Consider the following 18513-nt stretch of genomic DNA (forward strand, 5'->3'; position numbering starts at 1 on the left):
TTCAAGCCGGTTGTAATAGCTCGAGCTCAGCTCAGCTCTGACCGAGACAAGCCAGACTCGAGCACTTCAGCCGAACCGAACTCGAGCGCTTCAGCCAAGCCGAGTCTGAGCCCCTCGTCAAGCTCGACAGCCCTACATGGGACTATAGGAGGCACTTCCTATGGAAAATAAATTTCCATCCATGTTCAAGTTTCTCATACCTGCTGGACTTTTCTGCCATCAGGGGAGTAGAATTTATCAGAAATTCTCATAAATGTCTGGATCCTTAAGCCTGTTCACTTCTCAGCAGCCAACCTTTTAAATCAAAACAAATAACTGCTAACATAGAGTCCTAAATGGAAAGTTTTCATTTATGTAAATGGATTCTTCCTATCCATCCTTTGATCTTCAAGAACAAGCACACAAACTTAGATTTTAAAAATTTAACATGCAGAGGAACTACTAACCTTTCCTGGGTGAAGCAGCAGTTATGGTCAGGAATCTACATCATCACGGAAGGAAACATGGTAGAACATCAATCATAGCCTGAAGATTTTACACAAGCTCAGTTGCCGGACATAAAAATATTGATCAAGATCCATGTACTACACTATATACCACGGAATTGATGACTGAAAAGCTTACATCTAGTAGAATTCAAGTGTGATGAGGACCTATACAAAGCTATGCCACACATATACTCCAATTACATGGCACCAGAGAATCAGAGATTATAAAAACAGAATGGTAAAGCTTGAACAAAACAATAAACATAGTGCTTACATAAAACCAAGAGATTGTAATGCGGTATAAATTATCAAGGGTCAAGATAAAAGAAATCTTTAAATTTTCTGCTGGAAAAAGTGTTGTAGAGAAACTGAAGGAATTTGATGGGCTAATTAATCATCATATGAACAGTGTGGAGCAGCAGTGCAGCCAGGATCAAATGGATTTTCAGAGCCACAACAGTGCCAGTATTGGAACACTTTGCCAGAGTCAGGGGTGCTCATGGTCCCACCAGTATAAACACTTTCAAATTTTCTCTTCGTTTCGCCTAAAATAAAAAATGAGTCATAGAATCTATCAGGTTTAAACAACATTTTCTAAAATTTAACATCAAAAAATACATGGATATACTGGTATCCCACTATAAAGTAGTAAAGAACGAGATAGAAGAAATTCCTCAATTCATATATAAAGTAAAACCAACATATCCTAATATACATCATTATGAATTTTGTTGCTTTGCTCTAGAAAATCTGAGGCATCATAACTTGTAACAACTATCTGAGATGCATTTTCCTTCAGGATAAGAAAAGATGCAAAACTAATTCAATGCCTACTAATTCAGAATATGATCAATCCTATAAAATTTGGATTTAACACACATATCATTGCGTTGCATATTTGAATACTGGTTTCACCTTGTGCATCACTACGCGTCTTCGGTATATATATTGAATTAAATATCTTTAAGAATTTTGTTGCTGCTCTCTGCATCAAATAGACTAGAAAGAGCAGACGTGTCGGATAAAGTTTTCCCTTTGCTTTTTTTTTAAGTTGCATGTTTTTCCAAGGTAGTGATCTCTTACATTCACAAGAAGTTAAGTAGAAAGGAGATCTTCAGTGGAGACCATACTTTGAAATCTTTTACCATATTAAAGGACAAGCAATTATTGCATATCACAAAGAAGGCAGCATTCCAACACTAAGTACAAGTTCTGGCACAGAAATTACTTCGACTTTAATTACAGTAATACTAAAGAGAGACGTAAGTAAAAAGATACAACAACAACAATGGGTTTTCAAATTAACTGAAAATGATTTAAATAGACTAATGTGCTCCAACCTAATATATTGAGCATTTGGGTTGATATGTGTTCATATGTGTTTCATAACTGTCTCACTGAGACTGCACTATCTATTTTTCGAATCAAGTGGTACTAAAGTTGGTGCCCATGAGCATATCAGTTGTACTCAATGTGATAGTCGCAGTATGATACAACTGGGGAAAGAGTCTTGATTCAGGACAAGGTTGTCTGGGATTACAAGGTTGTCTGGGATTGACACACAGGTTTAGACAAGGGATATACGATGATTCATGAGTAGTTAAAGGCACGAAAGGGCTTGGATCTTGTGGATCTGTGATTAAAAACATGTGGCTCAGGGTGGAGTTGGAACATGTTCATCTGAAAGAGAAATAGGATGAAAGGTCTAAACTAGAGCAGCAAATTAGACTCAAGGGAGAACAAATTATGTGGTTGGCTCATAGGTCAAATGAGTAAATTATGAGAAAGATAGCATGTGAATTTTTTTATTCTAGAGCTAATATGAAAAGGAGTCATATAGACTGATGTTCTGCAACCAAATAGATTACTCTTTTGCATTTGATATGGTTCTAGATACCCAATGTCAGGTCGTTTGCTAGTATTGGACTCCTTGGTTACCTAACATTAATATATTGAAAAATGTTAATTGTTGCATTATGCATTGGCGTATACAAAGTGGATGGAAAAATTCTTTCTAAACAGAAGCTCTCAGAAAATGTCAAGACACTCTAAATGACATGACTACTTAAAAAAGAAGGGTGACAAGAATTTACAATTTCTTCCTCGTCATTTTCTTTTTCTTCTAATTTCTCTTTATATTACTTAAGATGTACCAAAAGACCAAATAACATTATCTTTCTACTATCAGCAAATGGAACCATTGATCCGATCATTCCTTCACTATGCAACCTTGTATATGTAGAGGAATAACTCACTTCATTACATATATCATGTGCCAACATGTGAATGCATGTTGTTGTCCTTAGTGGCAGCAAGGGTTGTCTACCAGAATATAGGTATTCTTGAGAGTTGAAAGTTAATCTATCACAAATACTAACTAAAATCTTGTATAGAAGGTTTTACCACATTTGCAATGAGATCCGAAAGAACATATTAGCCCCAACTCAAACCATTGATTGGCTGCTCTCAATTTTATTAAATACTTTCAAGCCTTCTCCAATTCAACTCATCTTTTTTATGTATTAGCTTTAAAATTACTTCACTTTTGGTGACTCAGATGTTACTACATATTTGCATCCAGCCAATTCAACCACCATGCCATCAACTTGTTTTTTAGAAAAAGGATTGCCTTGAGAGGCACGAGGGAATGTCTGCCTTAGCTTGGCACAACATGTACCACCGGGTATCCTCACTATATCTATAACAATCTTTTATGGCCTGAAAATAGATTTTAGGTGCCAAATAGAAGTCTTTTAGCACTAGATATTGGTGCAACTCATATAGTCTTTCTCTCTCTCTCTCAAAAATAAGTGGTAGATCTACTCAAATATATATAGTAATAAGATTCCAATTTAATATTTTTACCCAATTATTTTCATACTTCTTCAAATTGAGAGACATAACCTAGGGAAACAAGTATTTCCATTTTGATTTATAGAATTTAAAGTGTAATTTATATAGATCAAATACTAGAAGCAAAGAGGTATCGAGAGAGATGAAAGAGACCCAATTATGGGGTAGACATGGCTCAGCACATGTGGACATGAGGGGATATTGATATACTCCCTTGTATGCTGATTATTTGCCGGCACGATACATATCAACTTGTGCCGAATGACATGAGAATCCATGATTTTAAAATTTGAACAATCCTACCACAACCTTTGTGATGCCTTTTTCAACTGCTTTCTACTTGAACCATTTGGCAAACTTAGTACAATCACAAACTTCCCTTTGCTCCTATATAACTTCACTACACAACCATGCCAATCATTGACCAAAACGACAACGATAGCATGACTTCAATGTTGACTGACAATTTATTCATTCTAATACCAATACTAGGATTAGCATGTGCGCATGCGCACACACACACATATATCAATAATTGTGCACAAGCATTCAGTCATGCAATGTACATCATGTTCATACAGATTGAGACACATTAGCTAACATTAGAAAACATTGAATATCAGCAGAATCGCTTATTCAACGATAATCGGCCAAAGGACAAACCATTTTGACAATTGTCAGCAATATCACTAACATGTATTCAGTCTAGAACAAAATAATTTAAACCAAGTCGAGCCAATCTCATGTGAATTAGCATGAACTCAAGCCCCACAATATTTGTGTTCAATCTATCCAAGTAGTACTGCAAGTGGATCAAGCCTACACACAATCCTTGTTTGTCAGGTTTGCATTGAAATCAAGTCAAAGTATGCACTCCACTGTATAACAACAATTGGTCAAAATATCATAACAGTGGAACGTTTTGGATCCATGAAATGACGTGAAAATACTTTATTTTCTGAATAAATCATGCAATGAAAATCATGTCTTTAACTGTTCCTAACCTATATTTTGAGACTCTTAACAGTCTAACACTAACCAGCAGTGAAGTCACATCTCTCTATGCATTTCGGCTTCTTAGCTTTCAGAATTACAACTCCTGGAATTAATTCAGAAGTGCAGGAGGGAAGACCATGGATTTCGTATCTCTCAAACTTCTACTCCCCCATCTAAAAAAGAAAAAAATTCAAAATTGGATTTCCTAGAAGTTAACTCATACAGGGAACCTCTAATCGATGATACCTTCTTATTCTCCAATCTCTATGGAGTTACCACACATCTAATATGCCACAACTCATCTTCTCGTGAAATTGATTTTGCCCAAGCACGATCTCATAGTTTAGCAAGAAGACCAATCAATTGATCGGAAAAAGCAACAAAATAAGAAACTAAGACAAGAAAGGGGAAAGGGACGAGAAAGATGAGAAGAGACAGACCACCAAAATGGGCGGTGTGGAAGCGGCAGGCGGTAGGGTGGTTGACGGCGGGGTCGAACTGCGTCTTGCAGTTCTTGCAGGTCCGAAGAAGCGGGCCGGAGCCGCATCGGACGGCGCCGCCTCTCCCGATACTCACTCTCCGAGCCCGGTCGGACCGGGCGATGAGGTGGACAGGTGCGGCGACGGGCCATCCGCACGCGACCTCAAACCCCATCTCTCTCTCTCTCTCTCTCTCTCTCTCTCTCTCTCTCTCTCTCTCTCTACTGTGAGATTCCAAACTTGCCTAACTAACTAATATTATCCACTATTAGAGCAATGATTCCAACTTCCTCATTTAATATTATTTTTTAAACATAAAATTGCACGTTCAAATTATTTACACATACATTTTTCTCTCTCTCAAAACGTGGAAAAGAGAGTGTCCAACTGAGACTCCAACTAAGAGACGTCTTAATTCGATGAAGCAAAAAGTGCATCTAATTACTAGTACTTTTGATAACATATACAATAGAGACTTGCATCAAAGTTTGTGTCTTAATAAGAGATTAGAATATTGTCCAGCAAAATAGGAAGAATGAAGGTGTATATTAATTATTCACCCAATCCTTGAGATAATAAAAGACATCCGAATAAAGGAGTCAATAGTTATGAATAATTTTCTAGGCAAAGACACATCCCAGAATTCACATTGTTGTTTGTAACATTTACCAATAAAGGTTGCAAAAGAAAAATGGATTCTAAAGATCTAATATTACATAGAGAGATTATTATTATTTTTTAAATTTCTTACCCATTGATAAATCAAGGTGTATAATAGATAATTTCTAAATAGAAATTTTAATTTTGCTTATCCCTAATTCTTTATAATCTCTTAATGACAAAAAATTGTGAAACGGGAGGAATTACTTAAACTAATGTCTATCCTAGACGTATAAAAATATTATTTTATATAAATAACAACTAGATGAAAGTGATAATTCTTTTTTTACCTCTCGAACTATCACTCTTTTCTACAATAACTTTTTAAACTTTTTTTTTTAACCTAATGACATTCTGAAGTATCAGATATATGCCACTTGAATCCTTCCAATAATAAATCATTATATACTAATAACAAAAGTTTAAGGGATCATTATATATAGAAAAAAAAAGAGCTCAAGAGGCTACTAGTAGAAAATGATGATAGTTCAGAGGTGAAAAGGGAATTATCACATTAAATTTCTCGTTATTTTATCTTAAATATTAGAGAAGTTTAATATTGATTATATGTGATGAAATGCTTTAAATTGGTGTCAGCAAACGAAGAATGTGACTTTGACTTCACTTTCTCCGATCTCATATTCACCTCCCTTTACTATAATAATTTATATATTTGGTAGCAAACAGAATAACTAGTTTGCTACTAAAAGATATATTTTTTGTTACTAAAATACGTAGCAGCAAAAAAATCATTTGCTACAGAAAATATTGACCTTAAATTTTAGCAGCAAATTAACATTCACCACTAATATTATAATTAATAATAACAAATATATTTGATACTATAAGTAGGTTTATAGTAATGATTATAATTGCTACTATAATTAATTCTTAAGATGGCAAAGAACTTATAGTAGCAAATACCATTTGTCACTAAAAATTATTTAGTGACGACAATATTTATTACTAAAAATTTAAATATTTTAGCCACAAAATATATTTGTACTTATGTATCTATCATATATATATATATATATATATATATATATATATAGTAGCGAATACAATTGCTACTAAACGTTAGGCAATGATTATATTGGATTTTATTGATTTCCAACGGCCATTTGGTAAAAGTAAATACAAACATTAGAACAATATATTTTTATATGCTTTTATTTAATATATTTACCATATTTGATTATATCCAGAAATAAAAACATCTCATATAATATACAATAGCTCCAAAACATAATTTTATTATAAATAATTAAAAATTCACGTAGTGTATCAAGTTCAAATGTCTATATTATATATAGAAAAGAAAAATAACATAATCTGTAATAAGTATCTTGGTTTCCTTTAATATGTGCAAAATAAAATAAAAAAGTCCTACTTAAGTAAGAGTTCTACTTAAGTTAGAAAAGCAAAAGTCGTAGTTGAATAAAAAAACTAATACCTTATAATATTAGTCTCTATAAATATATGGAGTGCAACTCTAATTATTTATACCTAGAATGACATTTATCTCTAAGACAACTATTAGAATTACTACAATCATCACAAAAAAATATTAAAATTTTCAACACTAACACCACAAATAACACCTTATAATAATCTTATAAAATAAATTAAGTAGTCTAACACGTTATATTTATAAATAAGTTTTCACATAGAATTTTGATATATCTGGAAACTTACGAAGTTGACTATGAATATATATTTAATTCAAACTTCGTGGGAATTCTTTAGTACAAATTCGTAAGTTACACTAGTTAAGTTGTTGAAATCTTTAATTCAACTTCATCTTTTCAGTAATATATCACAGAGAAAAATGGTTCTTACAGCCTAGATAGGAGAAAGTCATAAAATTTTTTTTTTTACTATAATCAAATAGAAGAAAATTTATTGCAAATGAAAGATGAATGTAAAGTAGCATGTCAAATCAATAAAATGGGGTTTAATGTATCATCGTCAAACTTTAGAGAGTAATATAAAACATATGTTAGTATTATAAAATATTGAAGAGAAAGAGAGACAAAAGCTAATTCGAAAGTTTAACTAAAAATACATAATGATGTTATACCATAAGAATTAACATGTTAGACATGTTAGACCATCAAACAAGACAATGAAGAAAAGTATTTATCATACTTAAAATAAGTAATCACAATATTGTAAAAGAAGTGGGAAAAATTATTGACTTTCAAATATTAATTATCTATGTTTACCATAGCAAACAAAGTTATATCTAGCCATACTCTGCTTAAATATCAAGAGAAAAAAAAAGATAAAAAAAAATTTGTAAGATAAAAGTAATAAATAAAATAATTTTGAGCAACAAAACCAGCACTCTTATTTATGACAAGGTACTACAAGAGAATTTGCAAATACTTAAAAGTGAAAAACAAATTAAGAAAAGCTAAGCATCAAATAAAATAATTTTAAAGAAAATATATGATGTTCAATAATCTCACTTATCTCATCTATTCATATACTACATTTCACACACTCCCCATATTCAAGCCCACTACAACAACTATTTCTACTTAAATCTTAACCTTAATAATAAAAATACTCATCATAGTGAGGGGACCATGGCAAGGTGACCACGAAAAAGGGACCACGGCGGAGGGGAACGGACCACGAGACATTGAAGAATGCTTACCTTTTCAACAAGGGGATCAAAGTAGCAAATGACCACAGCGAGACGATTAACGCGCTAAGGGTATCACAGAGAGGAGATTGTGGAACAAGCTTTGGAAATTTTAAAAAATTTTAGAGTGTTTGGGCTGATTTAAGCTATAGATTACAGGAAGAAAAATTTAAAAACCCATCTTATTGGATCCGAATCTAGATCTATATTTATATTTTTACCCGATAGACTTTGATAGGTTGATATTCTCACACACTTGTTTTATAAAAGTATATTCCCTTTTCTACTTAAAGGGTGTATTTAAATAAATTAAATTAGTATATATATATATATCAAATGTAAGAGAAGAGTATGAATAATAAATAAGGACTTTTTTGGTCTTTGTTAATTTTTATAAGTTACACTTCATCTTCTAGTTAAAAGATGTATAATTAAAAAATAAAAGATATCAAATATAATTACTGATATGTAGAACAAAAAATGGCATTTGTAAATCATCACTAAAATTGTATAATTGTTGCTATATAAGAATAAATAGTAGCATATGTAAATTATTTCTAAAAATATAAAAATTTGTTACTACAACAGATATAATAGCAATATTTTTTTTATACTTCACTATTTTATTTACTTATGAAGACTATTATGTCTAAACGTAGTAGTAGAGTAAAAAAAACAGCAACAAACTTAAATTTACTTCTATATGATTTTTATACAATAAAATATTCTAATATGCTATTAAAAGTTTGTTGCTAAATATAATAATTCTTGTAGTGCTCCTTCAATAAATCACTTTAAATTTGAATTGAAACAAATTAATTTGAATCTAATTTTCTAATATTTGACACTTACAGAAAAATGAGTCATATAAGAGAGATAAACTAAAAGAACAAGTTGTGAGAAAATTTAATAATATTTAGTTTTGTCTAAATCCTGCCATTAGATGAGTAGAGAGAAACTAGAGATTAATATTGAATATCTGTATAATTATTATTTCTATAAATTTTATTTTACCTTTAAATAAAATTCACTATTTTGGGATAATTTTTTTTTAACCTTTAAACTATCACTATTTTCTATAATAATTCCTTTGAATTTTTTTTTGTACATAATGGCTCTTGAAATATTAGAAATATCTCACTTGACTTTTTTTGTCAGCGGATCATTATATATCAAAAAAAGTTCAAAGAGTCATTATAAATAATATGATAATTTAGAGGGTATTCACTTTGAATTAGTGGCGAAATAAGGAATTTTTTTATAGAAGCCAAACTATTATAAATATTTTAGTTATATCACATTAAATAATTACTAAATTTTATTAATAAAATCTAATAATGATACAAAGAAGCTAATGGAAATTCATAAAATATGACAAAATATGCTTATATAAAAAATTAAAAACACCAAATTATGTTTAGTTTAATTTTAGCTTTCAAATGATAACGTGATACAACTAAACAAATTTTTTACTAGATATATAATATATCACTTTGAAGCGTAATATAAAAAAAATTATAAACTTTATGAGCTAGGTAATCTACACATACCTTAAAATTAAGTATAAGAAAATAAATACAGTTCATCGATTCTTCTTATTCAATAACAATATGTATGGTTTATATATTCTTCTTATTCAATAACTACAATACAAAAGTGGATGAACTTCCTACAAAATAATTCATTAGTTTTTTTTAGAGATTAATTTTAAAAAAGAATAAATGGAAATTATAAAATGCTTAGTAATAATAATTACTTCCAATATATGCAATGTGAATAATCTACGATATATATTATTTTTAACTATTTATTTGTCTCTCCATCTTCATAATGCTTTGACGTCTCTTTGATAAGCCCTTGTTTATCATAAAAGTAATTAACGATATCATAAAAGTTATATTTATTTATTTTAATTTAGGATAAGCTTAGAAATTATTTGGGTTAGAGAAGATGTTAGTCATTATATTAATTAGTAGTGGGTCGATTTATATGATATGAAAAAGTGTAAGAACATCTCCAACTATAGTTCTATATTATAGAGTAGATATTATTTTAGTGTATAGTGCACTTAAATATAATTGAGGTCTATTTTTATTAACTAAAGTTCAAAGAGTAAATATGATGAAAAAAATGAGGTCAACCTTCCTTACATATAAGTCATAGATGAGTTATATTACTTATATTTTGTTATTATTGTACTCTACGTTAATTGTGTTATTATATAATTTTGGTATAAACTTTATATAAATTTTAAGTTCCATTGCACCAGTACTTTGCCACTAGAGGATTATCCTTTTTTTTTGGGTTAAAAAGCTTAGTTTGTTAATCAGCCACTACTAGTACACATCGCTCCCTTAGAGTTAGAGACCAAAAGTTGAGATAAATCAACAGGAAAATAAACCTCAATCCCAAGTACAACTATATCCTAAAGAATTACCTAGTTTTGCGAGCCAATCAGTAGTGTGATTTGTTTTTCTAAACACATGTATAACTTTACAATTTTGATAATTGCAAGTTACGTAAATAATATCTTATGTGAGACTTTTCACCGACCAAGAAAAATAGTGCTGCCTTTCAAAATGTTAACTAAACACATTTGGTTACAAGATAAAAGAAAAAATAAAGAAAATAATAAAGATACACGACGCTATATTTATTATCAAATTGAAAAAAGAAAAATAAGATGTAATAATTATATATGACAAGAATAAAATGTTTGTGATAGTTAGATAAGGGATAAAAATGATTAAATTGACCTAATTAATGTTTCTTTTTTTTTATATATAGTAGATGTTTTTAATTTTATTTCACAAATAGAAAAAAAAAATACTGTCCACTATATACACATAGTCAGTTTTGAAATTCATATCTCAAAATAATTTGAAAGAGTTAATTCTCATCTACATATTATTTCATATAGTGGTCATAAATAATTTGATGGAGAGCCCATATTAATTATTTCACCATATAAATATTTTAAAATATTAGCAAGTGTATCTTAGCTTTTAATATCATAATAGTTAACATGAACCAAACTTTCAAATAGGAAAGAGGCTAGAATTTGAGAGTTGTTGGGGAAAAATATTTAATAATTAAAAATCAAAACATATTTTCTCTCAACCTCTCATTTGTCAAAATTGGAAATATTAGTGGATAAAAAACACATGTCATTTGTCTATGTTGGAATGCACAGGGGGTTATGTAGAAAAATATGGGTTAAATATATTTATTTATCCACACTAAAATCACTTTAAACGGTTTGAACTTTTGACTAAATTACTTTTTATTTTAAAAATTAAGTAAAAATTATTTTATGCATACACGCAGATCATCTCATGAGAAAAGCATACCCGACATAGAATAGACGTTCCAGATCTGTTCCTCAGGAAACCAACGGCGGATCCCTTTCGTCAGCATATTGAGATCCATGAGCTCGTCCGGATAGCCTCCGTGTCTATTCCGGTAACCTCACGGGAATTTCTATACGGACTCTCGCGTAGGAGATTTCTCCACGGCTCCACCCAGCCCCTCTCCGCCGCCCGAGTCGGGCTGCGGCCCGATCCTTGCTCTAATCCGACCAACTCGCCGGCGATATACCCTAAAGGATCTGGAAAGAGATCCCTTCCTTCTTTCCCTTTCTCCATCCCTAGGTACTTTTCTCTACTTTTACCATTTTTTCTTTTACCATCAGGATCGTATACGATGATGGTTTTCGATGTTTACATCAGAGATTTCTCCACGGCTCCACCTTGCCCCTCTCCGCCGCCCGAGTCGGGTTGCGGCCCAATCCTCGCTTTAATCCTACCAAATAGCGGGCAATTAACCCTAAAAGCCTGGAAAGAGATATATTCCCATCTTTCTCTTCCTCCAACCCTAGGTAATTTTTTTTCCCTAATTTTCCCTAACTTCGTTGCTGTTGTTCGTATGCTAAGATCAGATCCTTAATCATTTGCACTACCTATAGTCTGAGAGTTGGGTGCTAGTGTAATATCCCGACTATGAGAAAGTGAGATTTTTCAAATAGTTAATTGTGAGGAATGTTTTATTCCATTATAAATTTATTTATACGTGTGGCTTTCACTGACTCTTTTCATCTTTTTTTTTCTTTTTTTTCTTTTATAAGAATGGAATTATCTGGTTCCTCTTCAGATAATGAATCCATAGAAACTGCTGAAGACTCTTTGAGTGAAAGAGATAAAGGTGATGAAGGGGTACATAGAATGCCAGTGGGGCTTAATTCAAGAGAAAATGATGCAGCAGAGGTGTCCCAAACTTTAAAAGATGGCGAGGCTTCTAAAATATCAACTTTGAAAGAGGCAAACATTTCGGATAAGCAAAAGGCAGTTGGAAACTTTCAGTTGGAGCCAGAAGTTGGTATGATATTTCACTCAGAAGATAAAGCATATATGTTTTATAATAAATATGCTCATAGAAAAGGTTTTAGTGTTCGTAAGGGCCATCTTGGTCGAAGAAAGGATGGGACTGTACGTAATAGGGTCTTCTTATGTAGCAATGAAGGTTCTCGTCAGAAGCATTGCACACATATGACGAAGAAACCACGCGAAGCTGTCAGGACAAATTGTATGGCTCGCATCGAGTACAAAGTAAGTCGTGATGGTATTTGGGCTGTGAGCAAAATCATCTACGAGCACAACCATCCTCTTGTGCGCCCACATAAAGCACACTTATTAAGGTCTCATAGACGGTTATTGTTAGCTCAGCGTGATGACATAGGTATTGTTGCAGAAAAATCTGCTGAGACTCTTGAGTTTCCTTTAGAAGAGGCTCGTGAAGCTGAAACTGTTGGATTTCTTTTAAAAGATCAAAGCAGCTATTTGCACACCACAAGAATGAGAGAACTTGAGAAGGGAGATGCCCAAGTTCTTTTAGAATTTTTGAAAGCGAAGCAGTTAGAAGATCCCTCCTTCTTCTATGCCATACAACTTGATGATAGAGAACAGGTCACAAATTTCTTTTGGGCAGATGCAAGATCAATAATTGATTACTCTTACTTCGGGGATGTAGTCTTATTTGATACGACTTACCGGTCAAACAAGAGTGAGCTACCTTTTGCACCATTCCTTGGGATCAATCATCATAAGCAATTTGTTATATTTGGTACTGCTTTGTTGTTGGATGAAACAACAGAATCATTTGTGTGGTTATTTAAAACCTTTATGATTGCAATGTCTGAACGCCAACCGAGGACAATCTTTACTGATCATTATCCTGCATTATCAAGAGCAATTAGCATGGCACTACCTGAGACAAGTCACCATCTCTGTTTATGGCATTTAACCCAAAATGCTTCTGTACATATTTCTCATATGTACAATAGCGAGCCAGACTTTCAGAAGGAATTTAAAAGTATCATATATGAATGTGCTTCTGAAGAGGATTTTCATAGTGCATGGGTTGATTTAGTTAACAAGTATGATCTTGCCAGTAATTCATGGCTACAAGATTTATATGTAGTTCGAGATAAGTGGGCGTTGATATATCAGAAGAACTCATTTTCTGCTTCCATGAATTCATTACGGTGGAGCGAGAGCATGAAGAATCTCTTTAAAAAACATTTCAACAGGAGGTTGCCCCTTTCCAAATTTATTGAACAGTATAATAAGACATTAATGAGGTTTCGTGAGAAGGAATTATATGAAGATTATAAATCAAGACAAACTAAGCCAGTGTTGCTGGTTGATATGCCTATGTTAAATGAAGCAGCACAGTCATATACACGGCTCATGTATAATGAATTTGAGGATGAGTTCAAGAGTCAGCTTTCCTGTCTTTGTGAACCAGTTGGGATGAATGGGACTATTTACACATTTAAGGTTTCCCTTCCTGAAAAGCGCTGTTACGCCTTTGTTGAATTTAATCAATCAAATTTGTCAGTTACTTGCAGCTGCAGAAAGTTTGAAACCACGGGCATCTTGTGCATGCATGCATTAAAAGTTCTCAACAACAATAACATCCTTGACCTTCCATCTCAGTATATATTGAAAAGGTGGACAAAATATGCAAATGTTGAAGTGATATCTGATAAAATCCGGCTAATGGCTGACACTGATGGTGAAGAACCTTTGACATTGCAGTATAGTCGGGTGTGGCGTAAGGCAATATCTATTGCAGTTAAAAGTGCATTTTCTGAGGATGCTCTGCAAATATATGAAAATGAACTTGATAAATTGATGGTAGAAGTGGAACATGTCTTGCGGCTTGCTCCATTGAACAGACAGACAGATGATGAAGATATCACCATGGTAGATGACATGCATCTGAATGCATTAGAAGGATGCAAGAAAAAGCGGGGTCGGAAACCAAAGGGTGGAACTGAGAAGAAAAGAAAGAAATCTCAAACTTTTTCCAGTTCAATTGACACCATAATTCGCCATGAACCTCCACAGAATATAGAAAATACAAGTATGTAATATTATTATAGGTAATACTGTATACAAAGTCATATCTTCCTTTCTTTACACTATGCATCTAAAACAGGGCAAAATGAGGCATCTGATCAAGTAATGATCAACGACTCATCACATATTCCATCTTTTCACCGGAATGGTGCAACTTCGTACTGTAACCCTATTCCGATGCAACCTACAGGATGCTCTTTTCCTCCTGACACAGTCATGCCTACTCAGGTTTGTATGTTTTGAACTTAAAGAATCATCTCAGAAAGATTCTAAGGTTGTTGAGTTCTGAATGTTTTATTCCTGTTGTACATAGGAGCCTTATATGCCCACCCAAGGTTTATTTGACCATACAATGGCTTCTCAAGCATCAAGTAACCCTAACATAGCATGGTGCACTGTCAGGGGTTCAGTTGGCGTTTCCATGCCTATCATGCAGGGCCAAGCTAACAATTTTGCCAGTTGGGTGGTTCAACCTCGTGGGGTATCCCATGTTGCCATGTCTCACAATCACCTTGATCAACCAATGGTACTATAGTCCTGGAAGTCTACACTACAATGTTTAATTCTTGATCTGTATGTAGACCTGAGTTGTGATCTTTACTGTGCAGCATTCCACTGTCCCAACCCAGCACCAGTCATTGTCCCGCAAGCTCAATTTTGATATCAACAAAGGTACAAATACAACAGCAAATGCTCATGGTGAGACCAAATTTTCCTGGATGAACTAACAAGATGCCATTATCTGTTAGGTAACTGAGTGGGTCTGTGCAACAATTGTCAGTTGAGTTGATCGACTCAGCTTCAGGCTGATTATTGACAAAGACGATGTACTCTTTATTTCCGCATATTTAAGGAAGCCATCAACCTTGTATAATATTATGTAGCCTCTCTCCTTTATGCCATCCCTTTTTGGCTTTCTTGTCTTATCAATATATCCTGATCTTGTAACACCATGGGCTAATCATCTTTTATCAACAGTTTCTGTTCATGGTTGTGATGGTTTATTAAAGATGGGGCTGATTAGATTTATGTTCAATTTCATGTACAAGAAGAGGTGTCTCATTTTTCATGCTGCTGATTTTCCTGATCATTTGTTTGCGCTTGGTGATGGAAATTTTGTAGTCTCTATATTGCTAACTTGCAACATCAGGTAATATCTCTTATGCCTGTTTCCATTGAACTCAATTTATGATCATTAAAGACCCTTTGTTCCATTAAAAGAAAATTTACGTAAAAGTAATACCAACCATCCTCTGACTCTTTCTGGTTTGAAATTCACCTCAGCTGGTGCAACAGAAAATGCACAGAACTAAAATTTGCAGGAACTGAAATTGGAAAGAAAGCAACTGTCAAGGATCAGAGAAATTTTCCCTGCAAAATACATGATGGATTCTTCTATTGAAGGTATCAGATGCATATTATCCTACATATACTGCAGACTTCGTAGTTGATTTTTGAAGTTCTCCTGAACCTAGCCTTTTAATGTTTGAATGCTTTTGTATATTTTCATCTTTTACTTATTTCAGTCATTATTGTCATATTTATTTATCTATTCCTTTTAAACAAATTGTCTGTACAAAATGTATGAACAAGCTGGGAACATATATTCTTTGATATTGAACAGAGTTCATTATTAGGCTAGATTATGCAAGAGATTATTTTATTGCATTTAGCTGCTCATATTTTATCATGGTAATTAAATTCCCTTGCAATTTGGAACAAGGACAATGTTATTTCTAATACAGGCTCCTTGGCTGGGCTAGTTATATTTGCTTTTAAAGTCTTTATGTTAACATATGCTTTGTAAGTTCATTTGCCACAGCTGTGTAACTAGGCCTGTTTCCTTGAGAATCTAAAACTTGTAGCATTATCTAGACTATTATTTACTCTCTGGGTGAACTTTTGCATCTGAGAGATCAGTCTCCTTCTAATGACATAAGCCTTCTGTAATTGATCTTGAGGATAGTGAGTCAGACATTGCTTGAAGTTCCCATGTGGCAGGAGGGAGGTGTTTTGGTCCTAGAAAAAAGTCGATCTCCCAGAGTCCTACCTCCAAGTTTCCCAATGTAAACTATGATATATAATGAAACAACAATACCCTAAGACAGTAAGACTTAGTATCTTTTGATTAAGTTTCTGAGTAGTTATTCTCTCCATCATCCCATAATCCTGACTTGTTTTAAGCTACTTCTTTGCCACTCCTGCTTGGCTGCACCTCTCTATTACTACCATTGATTGCAAGATGCTCTAACAGTGCAAATCCATTGAAATAACCCTTCCCTTTGCCTTTTTGGTAATGACCACTATAATTTTGTTGTGTCAAGTTAGTAGTATATACTGTTAGCAATTGCTCAATACATTGATAGCTTTAATATGTTTCTGCACAACTGTGTTGGGTACAATTATTTTTATTGTGCCCTTATTTTATGACTTGGAATTAGTTATTCAAATAGGTAGATATTGATGTATTTAATTGTAAGGATTAGTTCAAAAGATTGTTCAAAAAGTTTCCATCTATTATTCATGTTTTCATTTTAGATAGAATAGATGTTGCTGACCTATTGAGTCATTGGTTCAACCAACAGACGGTCAAGCTGACTATTCATGTCTTGTCATGGTGATGGTTGTATATGCATCCAGTGATACTAGAAATTGGAGGGAATATTGTTAGATTAAAGCTTTACCTATAACACTATACAAACTTTCCACAAAATTATTGCTATTGCTATCGTTGTGTTTTGTTGATTATTGATTCACTTACATCTTGGTCATCTATAGAAACATAAATCCTCTTGTTCAACAGATTCCTGCATTGTCAAGTATACAAGAATTACAATACATTTGGAGTTGGGTTTGATTTTTGTCTAGATGAACAGACTGAGAGCCTGTTTGGATGCTCTGGATTTGGAGTCCAGAGTTACTAAAAACTATAGAATTAGAATGTCCATATAAGTGAATACTCTAGCAATAATCCCTAAAGTAATCACTTCAACTTAGATGCTTGCCAACTGTAGAATCAAATTACAGCAATTTGGCTTTTCACCATTCTCCTCCAAATTCTACCTTCAGTCACATCCCTACCCCATCCTATTCTCTTGGCTATTTATTTTTTCCTCCATTAACTGACATTAAAATTTGGCCACTCCCTCTCTTTTAAAGCTAAAAAGATTACTAGTTCTGTAGGGATTGCTGACTTGCAGTGATGGGGATGCCAATGTGCAGCGAAGTTGTGGATGAGCTAATCAGATTTGGAGATGTAAAAGGAGAGGTGTTAGTGGTGGGTTTCTATAGTGCATCGAAGGCAGGTTGTGGGTGGCAAAGGAGGCAAAGGAGAAGATAGAAGGCTCATCTGCTGCTCATCGCTGATGAGAAAGGTGAAGGAAGAGGGGGAAGAGCAAGGAGGACAAAGTGAATAATAGAGGCAACCAATTCGAAGCTAAAGTTCACAGCAACTTACAACCAACGAGATGGATGACGGGTGGGAGTTATGGTGGGTATTAGGGAGAGCCATAGAGGAGTATTCTGAGAAGAATTCTTCTCAGTGAGTTCTGTAAAACAGTTACAGAGATCGGATAAGATTATTTTTTTTACCCCAAAATTCAGAACTTTTGGGTAAAAATAGGGTTTTTTTATTTGTTTGTTTGTCTGTTTTGTCACCCAAAACAGATTTTGGAAATTTAAAACTCTGGAAACCTAACTACTGTGGGATTTTACTCAATTGCTCTAGTAATTTTTGGGTTGCCCAACACCCCCTTAATGTTAATTGTGAACAGGAAAAGAATCCCATTCTGATGTAACTAAGTTTACATTACGTTAGGTTCTTAGAGGGATTCAGGGCTTCATTTCTTTTTTAAACCGTCAAGCAAATCCAGATAATTTCTTTTGAGAAATTTATAAATGATACCTTCAATTTTTTTTTATTGTTTACATTGTAGTTGTTGGACTTTCACAGTCTAATCCCTTCC

The 18513-nt window shown here is 33.3% G+C and overlaps 2 protein-coding genes across 8 annotated transcripts; one reads left to right on the forward strand and one right to left on the reverse strand.

Moving 5' to 3' along the window:
- Positions 1-604: 604 nt before the first annotated feature.
- On the reverse strand, positions 605-5049 carry LOC140770474 (uncharacterized). Its single transcript, XM_073111685.1, has 2 exons — positions 4778-5049; positions 605-1033 (listed from the first exon to the last, which is right to left on the reverse strand). The coding sequence occupies exons 1-2, from the start codon at positions 4989-4991 to the stop codon at positions 879-881; spliced, it is 369 nt and encodes a 122-aa protein (XP_072967786.1). The 5' UTR covers positions 4992-5049; the 3' UTR covers positions 605-878.
- Positions 5050-11578: 6529 nt separating this feature from the next.
- On the forward strand, positions 11579-18266 carry LOC140770011 (protein FAR1-RELATED SEQUENCE 5-like). 7 transcript variants are annotated; one of them, XM_073110960.1, is made up of 9 exons: positions 11582-11779; positions 11858-12006; positions 12253-14552; positions 14628-14776; positions 14862-15074; positions 15157-15220; positions 15298-15698; positions 15833-15952; positions 17732-18266. In XM_073110960.1, exons 3-7 carry the CDS (start codon positions 12254-12256, stop codon positions 15303-15305), a joined length of 2733 nt encoding a protein of 910 aa, XP_072967061.1. In that variant the 5' UTR covers positions 11582-11779; positions 11858-12006; position 12253; the 3' UTR covers positions 15306-15698; positions 15833-15952; positions 17732-18266. The 7 variants fall into 7 exon arrangements, with proteins under 7 accessions (XP_072967063.1, XP_072967061.1, XP_072967059.1 ...); XM_073110958.1 differs by having other exon boundaries at positions 15157-15698; positions 17724-18266; XM_073110955.1 differs by having other exon boundaries at positions 15157-15698.
- The last annotated feature ends 247 nt before the right edge of the window (positions 18267-18513 follow it).

This window comes from Typha angustifolia, chromosome 11 (assembly GCF_048772165.1).
Source record: "Typha angustifolia cultivar Huaian chromosome 11, ASM4877216v1, whole genome shotgun sequence".
NCBI classification, from domain to species: domain Eukaryota; kingdom Viridiplantae; phylum Streptophyta; class Magnoliopsida; order Poales; family Typhaceae; genus Typha; species Typha angustifolia.